General features: G+C 40.5%; 1 protein-coding gene across 1 annotated transcript in view; it reads right to left on the bottom strand.

The window, feature by feature from the left end:
• ttn.2 (titin, tandem duplicate 2) overlaps positions 1 to 19,462 on the bottom strand; it is a 219,604-nt gene that overhangs the window by 197,580 nt on the left and 2,562 nt on the right. The window contains exons 2-25 of the mRNA XM_028024223.1: positions 17,744 to 17,847; positions 16,870 to 17,073; positions 15,232 to 15,519; positions 15,072 to 15,154; positions 14,322 to 14,539; positions 14,170 to 14,245; positions 13,614 to 13,775; positions 11,658 to 11,894; positions 11,468 to 11,581; positions 9,299 to 9,535; positions 9,003 to 9,062; positions 8,323 to 8,581; positions 7,025 to 7,094; positions 6,757 to 6,948; positions 5,768 to 5,910; positions 5,242 to 5,390; positions 4,892 to 5,119; positions 3,836 to 4,077; positions 3,391 to 3,623; positions 3,141 to 3,305; positions 2,886 to 3,054; positions 1,109 to 2,805; positions 434 to 715; positions 84 to 350 (exon numbers count right to left, since the gene is read on the bottom strand). Coding sequence (XP_027880024.1) covers positions 84 to 350; positions 434 to 715; positions 1,109 to 2,805; positions 2,886 to 3,054; positions 3,141 to 3,305; positions 3,391 to 3,623; positions 3,836 to 4,077; positions 4,892 to 5,119; positions 5,242 to 5,390; positions 5,768 to 5,910; positions 6,757 to 6,948; positions 7,025 to 7,094; positions 8,323 to 8,581; positions 9,003 to 9,062; positions 9,299 to 9,535; positions 11,468 to 11,581; positions 11,658 to 11,894; positions 13,614 to 13,775; positions 14,170 to 14,245; positions 14,322 to 14,539; positions 15,072 to 15,154; positions 15,232 to 15,519; positions 16,870 to 17,073; positions 17,744 to 17,834 — 5,866 coding nt within the window. The 5' untranslated portion in view covers positions 17,835 to 17,847. The remainder of the gene's footprint in view (positions 1 to 83; positions 351 to 433; positions 716 to 1,108; positions 2,806 to 2,885; positions 3,055 to 3,140; positions 3,306 to 3,390; positions 3,624 to 3,835; positions 4,078 to 4,891; positions 5,120 to 5,241; positions 5,391 to 5,767; positions 5,911 to 6,756; positions 6,949 to 7,024; positions 7,095 to 8,322; positions 8,582 to 9,002; positions 9,063 to 9,298; positions 9,536 to 11,467; positions 11,582 to 11,657; positions 11,895 to 13,613; positions 13,776 to 14,169; positions 14,246 to 14,321; positions 14,540 to 15,071; positions 15,155 to 15,231; positions 15,520 to 16,869; positions 17,074 to 17,743; positions 17,848 to 19,462) is intronic.

Genomic DNA, 19,462 nt, shown 5'->3' with positions numbered 1-19,462 from the left:
AAAGCGACTAATCAAACATTCTACATATTTTAAGCTAGCAGGGAAACTTTGTGGCAACACAAACATCTAAAAAAAAAGCTTACATTTCATTTTCAGTGAGGCGCTGGTACTCAGATCTCCACAAACAAATGTGTACTTCCCCTGGTCGTCCTTCCTGACGTCCTTGACAGCCAGGGTGTGCCGACCTCGGCGGGAGGATATGACGTATTTACTGCTGGGAGAGAGCTCCTTCTCGCCAAAGAACCATTTTCCCTCAGCATCTTCGCGAGAAACCTCAACGTCAAACTCTCCAGCGTAGCTCTCTGGTACTTCAATGTTTTCCAAATGTTTGTTGAGCTCCAGGGCGGCACCTGAGGTACACAGGAACGTCAAGAACCTTGAGCTGCTTTCCATACAAACAAGACTATATAAAACAGGAATTCAGAGTACAAACCTTCTACATGGAGCCTTGCATTAGTCCTGATATTCTCGTCATCTATGACCATACATGAGTATTCTGCATCATCACTCATCTCAATGACCAGCACAGACAGGAAGTGGACCTTTCTGTCAGAGTGCATCCTGTATTTGTCTCCTGAGAAAATCTCAACATTATTCTTCAGCCATTTGACCTTAACAAATGGTTCGTTGGTTTCACATTCAAAGGTCACCATGGTGTCCTTCTCATTTGCACTGGCATCAGCCAGGTTTTGGATAAAACTAATGGCTGCCTTGGCTGCATGAGAAATACAAAATTAGAATTTGGCATCAGGAGGTACATACAAACGAGAATTAGGGCCACTGAAAAAAAAAAATTCTGACTTTTGATTTCGGAAGATTAGTCAAAATTCTGACAAAAAAATAAAGAATTCTTAGACTAAAGTCAGCATTCTGGGACAAAAGGTCAGTATTCTGAGATTCAAGTAAAATTTTTCACAAAAAAAAAAAGAATTCTGAAATTAGTCAGAATTCTGACAAAAAATGAAGAATTCTGAGATCAATCAGAATTCTGAGGTTAAATTCTGAATTCAGAGAAAAAAGTCATAATTATTATTTTTCAGTTGCCCTAATCCTCTTCCATAGATAAAGTACAAGGAAATTACAGATTATATTTTGTTTTCGACTTTACCTTGTACAAGAAGGAAGGCATGGCTTGACGACTCTCCAGCGACATTGATGGCCTTAACCATGATGCTGGCAGAGTCCTCTACTGTGACATCTCTAATCACCAGTTCACACACATGGTCCTCAGGCCAGTACCAGTAAATACGGTCAGATTTTTCCAGAAGAATGCCATTCTTGAACCACTGGCACTCAGGTTCTGGCCTACCGACAACTCTGACACTGAAACGAACCTCGTCCTTTGGAGAAACAGTTTTGCTTCCAATTCGTTCGAGGATATGTGGGGCTTCCATGCTGGGTGACAGCTGGATCCTGTCTGGTTTGATTGTGGGGATGGTGATTTTGCCTTGCTCTTCCATCCTCCTCCTTTCAGCTTCTTCCATCTCCTTCATGTGATGAAGTAGCTCATCTTTAGTCTTTTTTAGTAAGTCTTCATAGGAGTCATCCCTCTTGCGAGATTTGAATTCTACTGCAGAGATAGACTCATAAAAGCCCTCCTCTGTTCTGCGCTTGAACTTGCTCTTCAGCTCCTCAGACTCCTCAGAGGTTTTCTCATGAACGATTCTCTGTGCCTTACGCAGCTTAACTACTTCCCTGTCCTGTGGGACCTCACCAGGTCTGTCCACCTTGACAATGTCAAATCCAATTTTGCCAGATTCATGTGGGACCTCAGCAGCTTTGGGCTCTGGAGCACGACGCAGCACTGCTCTAAAGTCCTCTCTCTGTTGGATCTCCAGCTTCACAGTGTGTTCAGTTGTGCCTAAAGGATTGTCTGCTACCACTCTGACTTCACCGGAGTCGTATGACTTGATGTCAACAATCTCCAGGTAGTAAATACCATCGTAATGGAGTCTGTATCTCTTGCTCTTGCGGATGAGTTGTCCGTTGAGGTACCAATTAACCTTTGGAGCAGGGTAGCCGGTCACTCTGCAGCGGAACCGAGCAATGTCTCCTTCCAGCACCCTGGCTGGTTCTGGAAGCAGGACAATTTCAGGTTTTGTCTTTTCGGATTCGTCATCAAGGCTGACTCCTGTAGGTCCTCCTTCATGAGCAATACGCTCAATCTCATCCATTCGATATGCTCCCTTCCTGCCTTCAGGAAGCTGAGATTCCTCAACAAGGCCTTTCTCATCCTTGACGATCAGGGTAGCCGAGGTCTGATCGACTCCAAACTTGTTGGTTGCTCTGCAGGTGATCACACCACTGTCTCTTGCATAAGCAACCTCATAGTCCAGGCTGCAGTAGCCAAACTCATTGACCATACGCAGCCTGTTGGCAGCAGCCAGAGGCTTGCCATCATGCAGCCAATCCACCACCATGGTGGGGTCTCCAATCGGAGTCAGCCTGCACTCAAAGTGGGCTGGACCAAAACGCTTCATCCTGATGGAGGTGAGCTTCTTCTTAAACAATGGTTTCTGCTGCTTCTCCTTGTCATAAAGGTCGCCTTCCTCCCACTGCTCTTGGCCATAACGCATGTGGAGAGGCTCCAGCTCTGGAGCAGCAATCTCTTTGGCTTTGTAGGTTCCTTTGGGAATAATGAGCTTCCTTTCAGCTTGCGGGGCAGAGTGATCTACCTCCACATTGACTCTGCAGCGGGTGGTGTCTCTGCCAGCCTTGTTGATGGCTGTGGCGGTGTACCAGGCGCTGTCTGAGCCAGCAGATGAAGGAATCTGGAATTTGGCCTCTCCTTTGGTTCCTTCAATCCTGGAAAAAGCAAGCAACCAAGTGAATCAAAGTACAAATAAACAGTTTTACAGAGACAGAAAACAAAACAGTAGAGATACCTTATGTGTGGGTGCTTTGATGGAGTAATGATGTCGCTGTTTTTCAGCCAAACAATATCTGGCAGGGGGTTTCCGATGGCTTTGACAGCCAGTTCCACTAATGTGCCCTGCTTCACGGTGATGTTCTTCAGTTTTTCAACAAATTGAGGTCTGGATACACTTTCTCTGGCTGCAGATCCCAGAACAAGGCAGAAGTTAATAATGAGACACTTTTAAGGTTTCTGTAGATGTAGCACTTCGTAATCCAAGTTCTACCTTCAACAGAGAGATTAACGACAACAGATGTTCGTCCAGCTCGGTTCTGAGCAACGACGGTCCATTCTCCAGAGTCTTTTGGCACAGCTGGGACAATAATCAGGGACTGAGTGCCGTCCTCCTTAATCACTATCTTGTGTGTGAAGTCGTTGACAATTTGTTGTCCTGAAAAGGAGGATAAGAACATATTTTTAAAGGCTGAAGAACCAAATAAAGAGTTATTGAAAATATTTAACACTATTTTTCTTACCATTATGGAACCAGTAGGTTTCAGGCATTGGCCTTCCTACAACCTTTAAGTCAAATCTGGCAGTTTGGCCCTCTGCGCATTTGATAGAGGAGGGCTTCATGACAAACACGGGTTTGTAAAGTCTTTCCAGGTGAATTTCATCAGTCTCTTCGAGGCGGCGAGCTGGGGAACGTCCAGGTGAACGGCTGGATGAACGGCCGGGAGAGCGGCTCAGAGAGCGAGGAGATGTGGATCTAAAAGGGGGAAGAAGTGTGTCACCAGTTAGCAGGCGAGACTTCAGATGCAGCATTCACAGCAGCAGAGATATTGCATTCTCAGTTTTTGGTGTTTCTTTGCAGCCTCTGAAGAGGCAAAACTTCCAACCTGGTTTGTAGGTCATTGTTCATTTTGTCAATTCATCTCCATTTTCATAATGTATCAGTATTAACATTTGTTCAGCACTGACCTGATTCTCTGCATTGATGGCTGTGGTGTGTAACTGGGAGGGGTTACACCTCCAGAAGGCTCCACGTAGAGCTTCCCTGAGCTGACGGCATTTCCCTTCATGTTGGAGGCGAAGGCAGTGTACACTCCTTCATCCTCTGGTTGAACCACAGACAGACGGAGGCTGGCTCGTCCATCCTGAAGGACCTCCATCTGGTACCGGCCACCGGGCCTGATGCGCTGGCCGTCTTTGTACCAAACAATCTGCAGGAGGTTTTATGAATCACTGTAAGTGACATGTGTCAAACTCAAGGCCTGTCATAGCTTTTTATGTGGCCCTCAAGACTCCAGACAGCGACATAAAAAGACCCTTCAAAGTACAGTAACAGTTGTGTGCTTATGTATTATTTTATCAATATGTTCAAAGCAGTTATATCTGTATACTGCCAAATTACATCAATAAGTCCCTCAAGTTTTTTGGGATTCTGAAATAATGGAGTGAATAATTGTGAATTTATTGCAAATTTTCTGAAAAAAATGTAAAAAACATTGTGTTTAAGTGACTAACTTCCACCTGCAGGGAGAAGTATTTCTTACTTCTACTACACTGCTGCCTTAATCTTACATGGTGTCAAGTTAATAGTCCGTGATTGTTGTTGTGAGTAACTAACAGTCACAATTACCATGATGCATAAGTGCAAATATTGCAAAAATATTTCTAAATTAGAACAAAATTGTTAATATTCATTTGAAAAAAATCACAAAAACAATCATGAAATCCTGGAGGGACTGATCAAAGTGAAAAGAGTTTCAATATTTAAATTTAAGAAGAACTCAACTCCATCAGGATAGCAGAGACTACTATGTCTTAATATTTTAACAGTTCAGTAATGAGTTTTCTTAATACGTATATAATACATGGGTTTCTAGCAGATTATTGAAGGTCATAATACAAAACTCTGACAAATAGTACCACATAATCTTCATCATTCTTCACAGATATGTACAGATTTGATTGGATTAATTTCCATATTGCAGAGATGAGTTTGACTACGAAGGTAAATATCTTTTTCTGTACCTTAGGCAGCGGCGTGCCAGACATCCTGCAGTGGAAAGTGACGCCCATTCCTTCCATGATCCGGTAGTTTTTCACTGGCGTCTCAAAGGCCGGTTGCAGCGCCTCTTCTTCTGCGACAGTCACCATCAGCTCTCCGTCCTCGGTCACCAACTCTCTGTAGGTGATCCTCAAGATACGGATCTCAATCTCCTGGATGATTCTCTCCTCAAAGGCTGAAATCATGAACTCCTGAAAGAAAAAGAGCCGAACATTAAACCTGAGGTAAATTTGCTGAAAGAACTATTACTCCAAGAACTGCACAAAAAACATATAAACTACTGCAAAGTCTCTGATCTGCAGAAGAAGATTACCGTTTCTGAGACGAAGCTCATGGGGGTCGTCACCCTCCTTTGTTCAAACTCATACTGAGCTACGACCGACTGGGGCTCCTGCACCACAGTCGTTGTCACTTCGGTTTTATATGTCACATCTTGCTGCTTCATGTAGGCTTCATATTGTTCTGCAAGTGGAAAGAATGTAAGAGACTGAACTGCAAAATCACAAAATCTTACCAAACATTTCTGTCTAGTTTCTTCTGCAAATATCTAGATATACTTGAAATAAAACAAAACTAACTCAAAATACCTTTTCAGCAGGATTTAGGAGCTTGTTTTAAATCAATAATTTTTTGAATATTGATTAAGAAATTCATCGATTATTTCAGTTATAACACGGAAAAAAAATTCTTTCTATAAGAGAAATAATCTGACCGGGGAACTACTTTTTCCAATTGTAATGAGACATTTGCAATAAGAAAGTAGTCAAAAACATAATATTTGGAGTTGTGCAGTGTGGTCCAATACAGAAATAAAAACAAAAAACAGAAAATGCGGATACCTTCATCCAGCAGGATGGCAGTGGCTGACGCTTCTCCGAGAGGATTCTTAGCAAAGACGGAGTATTCCCCTGCATCATCAGCGAAGGTCATTGAGATCTCCAGTCGGCATTCTCCGGTTTCCTTTTTGTAGGCAACTTTGTATCTGAAAGGAAGAATAAAGTCCGTTATCTTCTCTGATCCAAAGGGGTCGAGGATAGGAGTGGGTGACGTGAAATTATAATTTTATTGTTATATGTTGTGGTGCTGCTGTAATAATGGTAAAAATGATGATAAACTAGATATTACTTCTTTTGTATAGTTAAGTGTTTGTAAGTGCTTTAGCACCACAAACAAATTCTGCTCTTGAAAAAAACATTCCCATTTGAAACAGGCTTCTTCAGGACATCAATAACTTAAAAGGAAAAGCTTTACGCAATATTCACATTTTGCACTTCTATTGGGTCTCTACTGCTTCTAAAAACAGTCCAGGCGATTTAAAAAAAACATCCAGCAGGTTTTTGGCAAGAAGTTAATTTTCTTAGTGTTTGGCAAATGAACCGTTTAAAAAAAAGTCTGAATGTAATGTCATGTAATCAGCCAGCACTGCCCCTCAACTAGCAACCCCAGCAAAGCTCACTCCGTTACCTAGCAACCCCAGCAGAGTTCCACCTGTCACCTAACAACGCAAGCCGAGTTCCAGCACATTTGGTTAGCTGGTTGTACCTACAGTACAGACCAAAACTTTGGAAACAACTGTGTGTCCATACTTTTGGTCTGTACTCAATTCAGACCAAAACTTTGGACACACCTTCTCATTGAATTCAATGAGAAAGTGTGTCCAAACTTTTGGTCTGTACTGTATGTATTTTACAATTTTAATAGTATTGTAAGAAATATTCATAATAAATAATAAGCGATACAATAAATGACCGCCCCTAGTTGAGGATTTTAACAGAAACTCATATTTAGACTGGTGTAAGCTCTGTGGACGAAGGACCGTGGGTTTTACCTGTATCCAGTGGTGAGCGGAACGCCGCTCTTCTTCCAAATGATGTGAGGTCTTGGGTTTCCTGTAATCTGACACTCAAACACAACACTTCCTCCCTCCACTAGCTTCTGGGGAGTGGGTTTCTTAATAAAGAAGGGGGCAGCAGATTCTCCTGTGCTGATCTCTGCCTGCTCCCTCATCTCGACAGCAACGCTGCGGAGAAGCAATATCTGGATTTAGATTCAGCTCAGAAACTGCAGCATAATAGGGTTGGGTGTTTAAAACTCACGTTTTGGCTTGTGTGAGCCCCGTTTCTGTGACAGTCACCATCTCCTCTCTGCTCTCTATTTCCTCTGAAACTGCAACATAATCAGAGGACACCAAATTAGGCGGGTTTTTTGTACAGTTTAATCTTATTTTCTCTATGGTGTATTACAAAGTCATGAACAGAGTTTGCTTTCTAGACATCCATTTGTTTCTTTCACAACTTTAATGTATTTTACCCCAAATCTGACCCTTTTTTGTTGCTAGTTTGCATGTTTTTGTAAGTAATCAGCCTGTAGAAATGACAATTAAAGCAAAGAAAAAAATTTTGGTGAAGCAAAGTCTCTCTCGTTGCCAAAGGCATAAATAAATTAAAATATAATTTGAATCTAATATGTCTCAATGTTATGCAAAGCTCATAGACAAACACCAAACACTTTTATAAGGGCTGGACAATAATTCAATAACTATATGTATCGCGATATACATGTGATCAATATCAATAGATAATACGTCTGATAGAATATTTGAGAATTTCACTGAACTCTCTTTCAGAACCGCACAGCATTCTGGGGGATGTAGGCAGAAAGACTTTACCCACTCAAACTCTCATGGCTAAGCTAGGTTGGTGGAATCATCTAATGGTGCGTTCACACCAAACGGGTTTTGAGCATCAGGCGTATCTGGTTTACATTCAAAGTCTATATGGAAGCGCGCCGTGGCGCATATTGCGTGTCAAGCACGTCCGATGCGGAGTTGAAAAATGTGAACTTTTGCCACTTGGCGCAAAGCGTTAACCAGCACAAAGTGGTGCACTTTTAGATGTGATCTGAGGAAAAAAACTATGGAGGATAAACTAATTGTCGCTGTTTGAGTGGTCATAATCTAAGACCAATCAAGTTATGACTACAGAGACAGGAATAGGAAGGACCTTTCTTGGAAGGCGATCAGCGAGGAAGTTGAAATGTTGGGTAAGGTATAACTTTTACAATTTGAAAATACTTCTCGCATTTGATCTATCCAAATACATCTAGAAAAAACATTGAGTCTTAAATAGACATTAAATAAACATGTTTATTTAGACGAAATATGCAGGAGATGGTGAAAGAGTTTGAAGGACACGAATGCCAAGGAGTCTCCTCTCAACGCCCGCCTAGAAGCATTTAAATACCACAATCCTTTCTACTTCCCAGTCGGGCACTACTTTCTGTTGGTCTATACATAAAATCCTTATAAAATACATTGTCTTTTGTGGCTGAAATGTGATTCAATGTCAGAGTTTTGCATGAACAAGTTGTTGATTTTCGACTGTCCATCTGTTACCTTTAACGAGCAGGTAGCAGGAGGTGCTGATGGTTCCGGCCTCGTTAGTGGCAGTGCAAGTGAAGCGACCGCTGTCTTCGGCAAATGCCTCGCGGATCATCATCCGGGCGACGCCATTCTCATAGCTGATCTGGAAGTCGATCGAACTCTCAATTTTGTAGTCCTCTCTGAACCACATGATGATGGGGGCGGGCTGACCGCTGATCTGACACTCCAGGGTCACCGACTCGCCCTCTGTCACTGTCAGGTTCTTCAGGCCCTGAAACAAACCAGAGAAATGGTCAGAAACCTGAACAAAAGATTCAGTTCTTACTTAATTTCATGAAGCTGAGAAAATATTTTTTTGGTCCTAATCAATTGTTTTCAAGGCTTTCTGAAGATCTTTCAAGATTTACAGAATTTAAACAGGTGCAGTCAAAACTGTCACTAGAGGAGTTTTGGGTAGAACATATTTACAGTTAGGTTTTTTGTACAGTTTTTGCTTAATTACTGCCTTGATTGTGTTGTTCTTTAAGCATCTGGTCTTTTTTGAGTCTTTTTACTCCAGTTAATAATTTATCGGTTGCTAAATTAGTTGAGGATTTTTTTCAATAATTGCTTAATCACAATGAATCACAATTAATCGTTTTAGTCTTATTTAAAAATGATTGTAACAGAAAGTGAAGGGAAAAGTTACTTACTGCCATGATAGTGGGAGGGACTGCAGGTTCTTGGGCTCTCATTGGCACAGCGACCGCCTCCTATAAAGACAAAACAAGAGTTAGAAAGATAAACAAGATGCGTTTTATGATCTGCAGGGTTCTGAGAGGATGGAACAGAAAGTTGGTTAGCACAGATAAAAATAGATGAGGGTCTGCAGATGAAGACAGAAGGAGACAAGAGGAGGAGCCTTCAAGAAGGGTGATGTGTGATTGGCTGCAGGGAGGGACTGAGGTAAGAGTTAAAAAAAAGAAGAGGACAGTGGTAAAGAACCAACCTGAGGTTCCCAGTCCTCAAACTCCTCCTCACTCACTGCATAAGCCCCGCCTTCAAACTGCCTCTGATATCTGATGTCCTTAAACGGCGGTGGGAGGGGCTCCAGCGTCACTCTGGCCTCCACCACCGACCTGCGAGATGGACTAGGAGACTTGACCGGTTTGATGATCTTCCTGGTGGCGGAGGGGGAGGCCAGCTCTTTGTGCAGAGCAGCGATGGCTGAGCCGGTGATGGACACCTGAACCGGCCAATCAGAGCAGGTTAAACACCACGATCAGGAACAAACAGGAAGTCCACGATTAGTGAGGGAAGACGGTGATGGAGACTTTGAGTGAAGGTCAAAAATCACTGAGAGGAGGCGGCAGGCAGCCGGGAAGAAATGAAACCAACTACTGTGCCGTGCAAAAGTTTTTAAACCCCTTAAGTATTTTTATCTCATTACCAGTGTTTCTTGGGATTATATGTTTTAAACTAATATAAAAAAAGTGTAGAATTGTGTCAAAAAACAATGAAAAGTGTTGATTTAATTTCTACTCTGGAATCTCTAAAGAAAACAGTGATTGTTGATCTGCTGAGATAAATCCAGATATCTGAAGGAAAAACTGAAAAAACAATTTCTCACAACATTGCTATTTTAAAGCATGGTGGTGGCAGCATTGCACTGTGGGGATGTTTTCCTTCAGCATTTACAAAGAAGCTGGTTTTGATGGGAAGACGGATGGAGCTAACTACAAGACAATCCTGGAAGAAAACCTGTTGGAGGCTGCAAAAAAAACCCCTCAACATCCAGCTAACTGGTTCAGATCAAAGCATATCTATGATTTATAATGTCCTAGTCAAAGTCAAAATTTAAACTTAGTTGAGAATCTATGGCAAGACTTGAAAATTAACTGAAATAAATGCTCTCTTTCCAATCTAGTTTGCAGTTGTACCAGCAATAACAAGGCAGTTCTGGCATCAATTCTCCATTCAATTCACAATTATATTATTATTATTATTATTATTATTATCATAAAATCCCAATAAAATACACTGAAGATTCAGATTTTTGAAAGTTCAGGGTTAAAGATACTCCTACAAGGCACAGAAATACCCTGGACCAGAAAACGAAGAAACCGCATGGAAAACACTATAAAATACAAACCATCCAGTGATTATTGAATGTTCTTAGAAAAGTCCAGATGTTTCATGTTTATGTTATTTAGATTTCATTTGTTCACTTCTAAACATTTTTGCATTTCCAGCTGCAACACATTTCCAAATCCTTTGGGGAGAAGTAATTCAGCATTGAAGACAAAAGAAAAGGTCGTCCAAGAGACGACATAAATTCTTGTTTGGTCATCAGATCCAGGAACGATGGCATGTATGAGGAAAAAAAGATTGTGAGGATCTCCAGTTTGACAAGAAAAGTGTACGAAAAAGAACTGAACAGGTTCCAAGCAATGTATTTTTCTGCCTCTGTAGCTCCGATCCTACATCAACAGCTGACAGAACAACATGGACAAGGTATTACTTTGAAACCCTTTGTCAGCAAAAATGCAGCAGCCAGAACATAGAAAGTCACATAACGCAAACATTCCAAAGGCGATTCAGGAATTATTGTGCAAAATTTACTTTTTACAAGTTTTTAGACTTCTATTTGGATCCCAACAGCTTCTAAAAACAGCTTAAAAACTGGAAACTTTTGTTTTGTGATCTCAATCACAAAACAGTTTTGTAGGTGTTTGTAGAAGAAATGCTAGTAATATTAAAATGAAAAACTAGACAGAATTTTTCTGTAATGTGTTGCAGCCTAAAATGCAGGACTGGATGGAAAACAACCAAAATGAAGCTTGACCTTGACATCAGATCTTCAAGAATTGGACAATCTTTTAGCCTTTTCCATATTGTTCCAACATCTTCTGATTTAGATTTGGTGAAACCTAAAAACTAAAGGGTTGACTTTAGGTGAAATAACTAGATGAGTGAAAAGTGAACATCAGGAAGGAGGAGGATCAGTTCGGAGCCGACGGACTGTGACATTGAAGGATCAGAGAGCTGTGCAGGTTTAGGATGGGTGACAGTGAGGAGGGAACCAAAGTGAACCACAGCTGTTACAAATGTGTGTTTGTTAAAGATGGCATGGAGGTTCTGGGGCGGCAACGGCGGGTCTTGCAGCCGAACCTCTTACCTCCCGGCTCGTTTCGTGTTTAGGAACGGAAACTTTAGAAACCATGAAATGTGGGACTGTGGACGGAGCGACGCCGGTGTCCACGTGGGAGGAGACTTCGGCTGTTTTCTGAATCTGGAGTGACCAACACATGAGCTGTTAGGGAGAGTCTGGACCGATCCGATTTGATCTAACAGCCGAGTTCTCAGACCTGATGGATCTGCTGGACCTCCTGGATCTGGACTTGTCGTTGCTCTTTGGTTTTTGCAGCAACAACCTGTTTGTCTGTTATCACTGCTGCCTTCTGCTTCACCTCGAGAACCTCCTCTTCTTCTTCCTCCTCCTCTCCAGCCCAGACGCCTTCCTCATGAATGGGCTGGCGAACACGAGCAAGGTCAACGGCGGCCAACACGGTGGCGACCGCCTCTGCTTTTTTCTCCCCTTCAGTCTAAAGGTACAACGAACAGCACACAGATCTCAGGAAGGTTGACAGTCGAGTTGAAATGCTTTAAAATATTCAACCAGGAGGAGAAGAAGAGCAGCAGCATGTGGAACATTAGAGGGTAACAAGGAGATGGAGCCACATTGATACGGGGTTCTTTATATGAGTACTATCGTTTCTAATTTCAACTAATAAGAATGGTCTAAAACCTTCAACTTTTCTAAAAGTGAACTCAAGTTTGGAAAGAAGATGTTAGGGAGCACCAGCCCTATTTGTCCACTTTGATCCAACTCTGGTTTGTTTGTCTAGAAAGACTGGTTCATTTGGGGAGGTGTGAATGTATAATCAAACTCCGATGTGGACCAAAAATGTGAACTCTGGTCTAGGTCAAGGTTCAACTGAAGTGAACACTGGTGCGGTTCGAATGCATATGTGAACGCCAAGTGGCCCGGGAACCTCTCCAAAAGAAGGTGAAGGGCATTCTGGGTAAATACAACCAAAACAAACACAAGAGTCTAGCGCTAGCCAGAGAAATGGTTTGTGGTTTTCACCAAAGACAAAAGAGAAATCCTACAACCGCTAAAATCTGATGCCACTCCATTTTTGTTAACATTTGGTAAAGCAGGAATTTGTGCTCAGTGTCTTCTTCAGAGGTTTTCGTGTTGCTTCCTTGGTGCAGCGCCCCCACAGGTGAGGAGGGGGAACATGTCGCTCAAAGAATTTGGATTGTTTGACACAGTGAAAATGAATCACACCAGCTGAAAATGTAACAAATGTTGCAATTTTGGTCCTCAATTGAACCCAGTCTACTTGACTGTCAGCTGTGAAAACATCCTTAATGGTCTGATGGGTTGACAGGAAGTTAAAGGGCATCCTCTGGAGAGAAGTCAAGTCAAGTTTATTTGTATAGAACATTTCAACAACAAGCCAGTTCAAAGCGTTTTATATCATAAAAACAAAATGCAGTAACCAATTATTAAACAAGCAATAAACGTTATATTCTGTCAAATACCATCATCAAAATCATCAAGCAAATATACATCAAATATGGTGATCAATGTTCCATTTGCTACTAATTAGAAACAGCTCTAAACAAGCCTTGCTTTAAAGGAACTCAGTGTTTCAGTTGTTTGCAGCTATCTAGAATTTTGTTCCAGATTTGTGGTGCATAGAGGCTGAATGCTGCTTCTCCATGTTTAGTTCTAGATCTGGGGATGCAGAGCAGAACCAGAAGACCTGAGAGGTCTGGAAGGTTGATACAACAACAGCAGATGTATTGTTTTGTTAAACCATTCTGTGATTTAATAAGATTTTAAAGTCTATCCTCTGAGCTACAGGGAGTCAGTTTGTGGACTTTAAAACTGGTATGATGTGCTCTATCTTCCTGGTTTTAGTCAGAATGCCAGCACTAGCATTTTGTGTCAGCTGCAGCATTCTGGTTGATTTCTTTAGACAGACCTGTGGGGACACTGTTGCAGTAACTGATGCGACTAAAGACAAACGCATGGATGAGTTTCTCTAGATCTTGCTGGAATATCAGTCCTTTAATCTGGGAAATGTACTTCAGGTCATAGAAGGCTGACTTTGTAACTGTCTTTATGTGACTCTGAAGGTTTATTTCTGAGTTCATCACTACTCGCATCTGATCCAGAGGATCCCAAGATACAAACACATCCACCAGTAAACACCAGGTCGGATCAGAACTGAGAAGGACCCTCCACTCACCTCTCTGGTGGCGGCCACCTGATGCTCCCACTGTTTTTCCATGTGCAGCTGTGTGGAGCTGCTAATGCTGCTCATACTGGTCATGCTGGTCATACTGGTGTAGCCTTCAGCCATGTAATCTCCCTGCTTCCAGGGCGGCAGTACCTCAGCGGAGCCAGATACCTAAAGCAGACAGGAGAACTCCCTTTGGTTCTGATGCAAACTGGATTTACTGAAAAAGTTTGTTAGTTTTATGCATAAAGGATGAGATTCATCATTTTCAGAATATATACAATAAATGAAATCAAATGTTTGTTTAGTCTAAGTCTGATTGTGTACAAAACAGAAAACTTTACCTGAGTAGAAAAATCAAAATAAACAGCAGAATTAGGTTGAATGTTTAGTTTTTGTGCCAGAAAGTTGTGGAGAAAATCAAGAAAAGTAAACAGAAAGCTGTTTCTGAAATAAATGTAGACTTTATGTTTGAATCAAAACCCGAAATGTTTCTCAAACATCTCTCAGGATGTTTTTAATAGTTAAAGGTTTAGATGAAACAGCTGGACTTGGTCTCTCTCACCTGTTTTCTGGTCATCACAGGAGACCGGACAGGTCTGATGGGAGAGATGGACATCCTGCTGGAGGGAGAGACGGGTCTGCAGAGGACAACACTTCATTAAATTTCACAGCTCAGCCGTTTGAACCACAGCGCACCTGCGAGCGGACGCTTACCTGACAGGTGCGGGTGTTGGCCCCTTCACGTGTCTGACGGGTGAAGGTGACTGCTGGCGACCTCCCGTTACCTTGGAGACGAAGGACGGCGGAGACCTGGATGTGGGTTTCGGTGGGACCCTCGGTGGGGTTTTGTGAGCAATGTGTTGAGTCATGATTCCTCCTTCAACGTGCATCTCCATCATGGTGGTGGCCTGGAAACTGGCCTCCATGGATTTCTGGAGAACACAGAAAAACATTTCAGGTTTTAAAGGTTCCAAAAGCAAATTCTGATTCAATTTACTTATTTTAATTATTAAGGCGGATGTTTTCCGCATTCACTTTTCCAAAAGGTTTTCTCAAAATAACGACTTAGTTTCCAGTGGTTTTCTCAAGATAAGTTAATTTAACTCATTAGCTAATTATTTTGAGAATATTTGGGGAAATTTACTCATTATCTTGAGAAAACTGTCATAAAATGAACTCATTACCTCAAGAAAACATCATTTCAAAAAAGCACTACAACTTTAAGAAAGGGCTCTTAAAATAGGTTTTCCTGATCACATATAAATGTTATTTTAACAGTATTTCTTATTTTTATTTATGAAATTGTATTAATATCATTTTTTATCTTGTGTTGTTTGTCTTATGATACTGCTGATGGTAATTAGCACAATATTGTGCATTCATTTATATTTAAATTAAATAAAATCAATTCAATTTAATTTAACACCACTGATGGTCACTAGGTGTCGCTCTGACACCACTCACCCTCTCCACTGTAGTTCCAGACATCTCCATCTGGGATGTGGACATGATCGTCTTTGTTTTCTTAATGGGAACTGCTTCTTCACCTGTATCAGACACACAGCAGAAAGTTTAGCTCCAATCCAAACAGTCAGAACCAGAATCTGAACCGGACTGAACTCACCTTGAACCAGCAGCTCGCAGGTGGATGTGGCCCGCCCGCTGCTGTTGGTGGTTGTTACAGAATACGCCCCAGAATCCTCTGGGAAGGCCTCAGCGATCAGCAGACTGTACAGGTCTCCATCCTGCAGGATCTGGAAGTCGGCGGAGCTCTGGATCTCGGCTCCCTCCCTGTAGAACTTCACCACAGGTGTGGGGATGCCCGAGACTCTGACGCTCAGCCTCACCTGGCTGCCCTGCCTCACCGTGGAGCTCTGGAGTCTCTGAATAAAGGTCGGTGGTGCCGTCTCGGCTGCAGGAACCCAAAGTAAAATCAGGACATTTTCACCAACTTTAAACTTTAAACCAGAAATAAAGGATCATCCCTGAACTTTGACCCCATCAAGCATTCCCTGCTGACCTCTATCGTTCTGTAAATGATGATTCAGAAGCCATAATCGCGTAATAAAAGTCCAGATTCCAGTTAAGGAAAGCTATGCTGCAGCAGCTGCATCTATATCGGTTTTATCACTGGATTAAATAACAAGCTCTGCCCACACAGCTGATGGCGGGATAAATTTAGACTCGGACCGGAGAGAACTGCTTCACTTTTAAACTTTAATTTATCCAACGCCACGGTTCAGTTAGCTGTTGACACTGAACACCGACGGTCAGTAAACTGATGGATGAAATACCAGCTGCTGCTGCGAAGGTGTCAATGTGTGAATGTAGGAGCAAAATATAACTTAATGTTGTAAAATTAGTTTCACAATCTGAATTTTACCTTGTTGTCATAACATGTAATCCATAATCCAGGATCTGACTCTGAAGCAGCAAAAAGTCTTTCTGATATTAAGTTTTTTCTTTGCCTTGTCATTGTTCCTTTGTCTCTTGATCTTTGTCTTTGCTGCACTCTGTAAACTTTTTTGCCTCCCAAAACACCTTAAATTTAATCAAGTCAATTATGCAACAGTGGAAAAATGCCATTTCCTCTAGACTGAGGTCCAAATCTGACCCAACTCCATAAGACAAATAGACCCACTAGACCATATTAACTGGACTCACATTATTTAAACTGGCATCTAAACGTTTCACCTTTTTTAAAAATATTTCTCAATTTCTTCCTCAATTATTTCTAATCTATTTTTTTAAACAATTATCCATTTTCTTCATTTTTTGAATAATTTTTCAGTTCTTAAAAAGAACTACTATTTTTAAAAATAAGTATTTTGTTAGTTTTTTCTTCAAATTAATCAATAATTTTTTTTAAGTATGTACAGTTCAAAGGTATTTTATGATCAATAATCAGTAATTGGTAGATATTAAAAACTGATTACATTACTGAAGATGAAATAAATCCAGTTGTTTGATTCGAAGTAGAGATATCACCTAACTGGAGTTGGAAATCCAACTCCAGTTAATGATCAATCAATTACTAAATTAGATGACAATTTCAATAATCAATTAATCACAATTAATACAATTAATCAGGCATAAATGACTGTTAGTCTGAGGTTTTGGTTTTCAGGAAAAAAAACATAATGATCAAACTCGGAAGAAAATCAACTAGAGAGATTATTGCCCTGCTTTAATAAGCAAATGTCTCAGAATCACTCAGTCTATTCAAGGTGCAGACGGTCTAGTCCAATCATCTCAGTCTCACCTGTAACCAGGAGCTCGGCGGTGCTCGTGGCTTGTCCAGCGCCGTTGGTGGCTCTGACAGAAAAGCGTCCGCTGTGTGCGGCGGTCACAGCGGGGATCCTCAGAACAGCGCGGCCGTCGCTGAACGAGATCTGGACGCCGGGCAGAGCTGCGGCGGAAAGAACCTGGCCATCACGGAACCAGCTCACCTCAGGAACTGGAAAACCTGGAGAGGAGAAGGTCAGGGGTCAGGGAAGCAAGAACTAAATGTTGCAGAACTTCATCTACAAAACACAGAAAATTTACTGTAAGTCAACAGAGAGTGCACCAAAACATAATCCACCTTAAAATCAAGCAAACAAAGTAGACCTATCACCAAATAACTCAGAAATTTTCTACAAAGAACTTGGAAATTTCTGAGTTGAAAAAGTTGAAAATTTGCACACACAAAAAAAAGAAATGAGAAATTGTGAGTAACCTCAGAAATTTTCAAGAAACATTATTTAAATTTGATTACTTTTGTAACTCAAAAATTTCCAAGTTTTTTGCAGAAAAAATATGGAAAGTAAATTTTTGATGGTAATTTACTATTCCTTTTTTCTACCTACAATTGCCCTTATGCACCATTGTAGATTTTCCATGTTTGGTGTAAGAAAAGAATCTAATTTAAAATTTTTTTGGCGTCAATTGAACGAATTTATTTTCAGTAATAAGAATATAAGTGTATTTAAATGTGCTGGACTAGTACACAGTTATCAAATAAATGTGTAATTCTGTACATTTATGTCTGTGTTTAAAGAAAAAAACCCAGAAATGTTGCAGAGTTATATCCAGTAGGAACTGGACCTCCATGCCTGAGAACCAAACCATGATGCTGCCATCAGATGATTTCTTACCACTAACTTGAGCCTCGAACGAAGCGGCACTACCCTCCAGTGCCACGACGCTCTGCAGCGGCTGAGTAAACGTTGGCGCTTGTGTTGACATGGTGGTCGGCACCCTGAGGAAGACAACACAGAACCATCAAAGACAAGATGCTCCCATTCAACCTGAAATTACTGTCTGCAAGTCATCATTGCCTACATATGGAACTGGAGAATCTAAACTGGTATCATCAGATTTAATATTTACATTCTGACAGCAGCAGACACTTTTCTTTTAGTGCCGCGACTCACAATTATTTTAGTAATCCATTAATCTATCAATTATTCTAACGATTAATCGATTAATTAGATTTAAAAATGGCACACTCTACAAATTTTCATTTAAGTTTCCATCTTTCTATATACTGGAAATACATTAAAAATATATTAGAAATACATTAAAAAATGCAAATAAATAATTAAATTCCTTTTTCAAATAAGAACTGTAAAACAGCTGAAACACTGACTTCTTTTAAATCTCAACTGAAAACCCACCTGTTTAGAATTGTATTTGAAATGTAATCAATTACAAATTTATTGATGGAACTTGACTTAATGCTCAACTAAAAACCCGACCTGTTTAGGATTGTATTTGAAACGTAATCAATTACAAATTTAACCTAACTTAATGCTGTGTTTTGATTACTGATTCTATGTTGCATTGTGTTTCTGTGTTTGTAATGATGTAAAGCACTTTGAAATGCCTTGCTGCTGAAATGTGCTATACAAATAAAATTTGATTGATTGATTGATTGAAGAAAATGAACATTTTATTGCCTACAGTGCAATAATATAAGACATACTAACAGACAAAGATGTTTTTATCTTAAATGGCTTAATTACTGCTCTAAATATGTTGGTTTTTTCACTAAACTGCCTTTCTTGGAGCCTGTATACTCCAGTTAATGATTAATCGATTACTAAATTTGTTGACAATTATTTTTAGTAATCGATTAATCATTTCAGCCCAACTTTCTTTCTAAGCTGAAATGCCTGAATATCCTAAGTTTTAGGAACATCAAGACACTAGTTTATAGTCCAAGCAAAAGGAGGGAAATGTTGAGTTGTAATGGTTTGAGATATATATTTAATAAATGTAGGTCTGACCTAAAAGTTCATTAAAATTAAACTTTGATTTTATGAAAACATTACAAAGCAACAATATTCTGGTTTTTGTGAGTTTCTGGTTGGATCGAGGTGAAACTGATATCCAGAGTTTGATGGAACCAGATTAAAAATCTTCTAAAGAAAGGATTTATTGTTATTCATTGGAAAGTTAAGCTGTTTGAAACTGAAGGAGAAAAAAAATCTGAATCACTTTATTGTCATTACCAGTAAACAAGTTCCCAGGTTAGGAAATGGCATTAATTTATTTAATTTAAAATAAATAGTAATATATGTAAAATAAAATATGATTAGAATAGCAGAGCAGCTAGTGAGTTGTTCATAGTAATTAAACTCCTGAATGCTACTCAGAGTGGGAGTTCAACTCAGAAGCTAACAGGTAAGACGTACATAGTAGCCAATGAACATAAAACCTGCTACAGGAAACAGGAGTGCCCAGAGAAAACCAACACATCCACGAGGAGAACAAAGTGGAACATGCAAGTACCAAACAGAAAGATCCCAACCAGGATTCAAACTGTCAACCATCAGCTGTGAGGTGACAGGGTACCATCTAACTGAAATCTG

The sequence above is a fragment of the Xiphophorus couchianus genome, chromosome 7, assembly GCF_001444195.1.
Source record: "Xiphophorus couchianus chromosome 7, X_couchianus-1.0, whole genome shotgun sequence".
In the NCBI taxonomy this organism is placed as follows: domain Eukaryota; kingdom Metazoa; phylum Chordata; class Actinopteri; order Cyprinodontiformes; family Poeciliidae; genus Xiphophorus; species Xiphophorus couchianus.
This window is presented reverse-complemented; position numbering and strand designations above follow the sequence as displayed.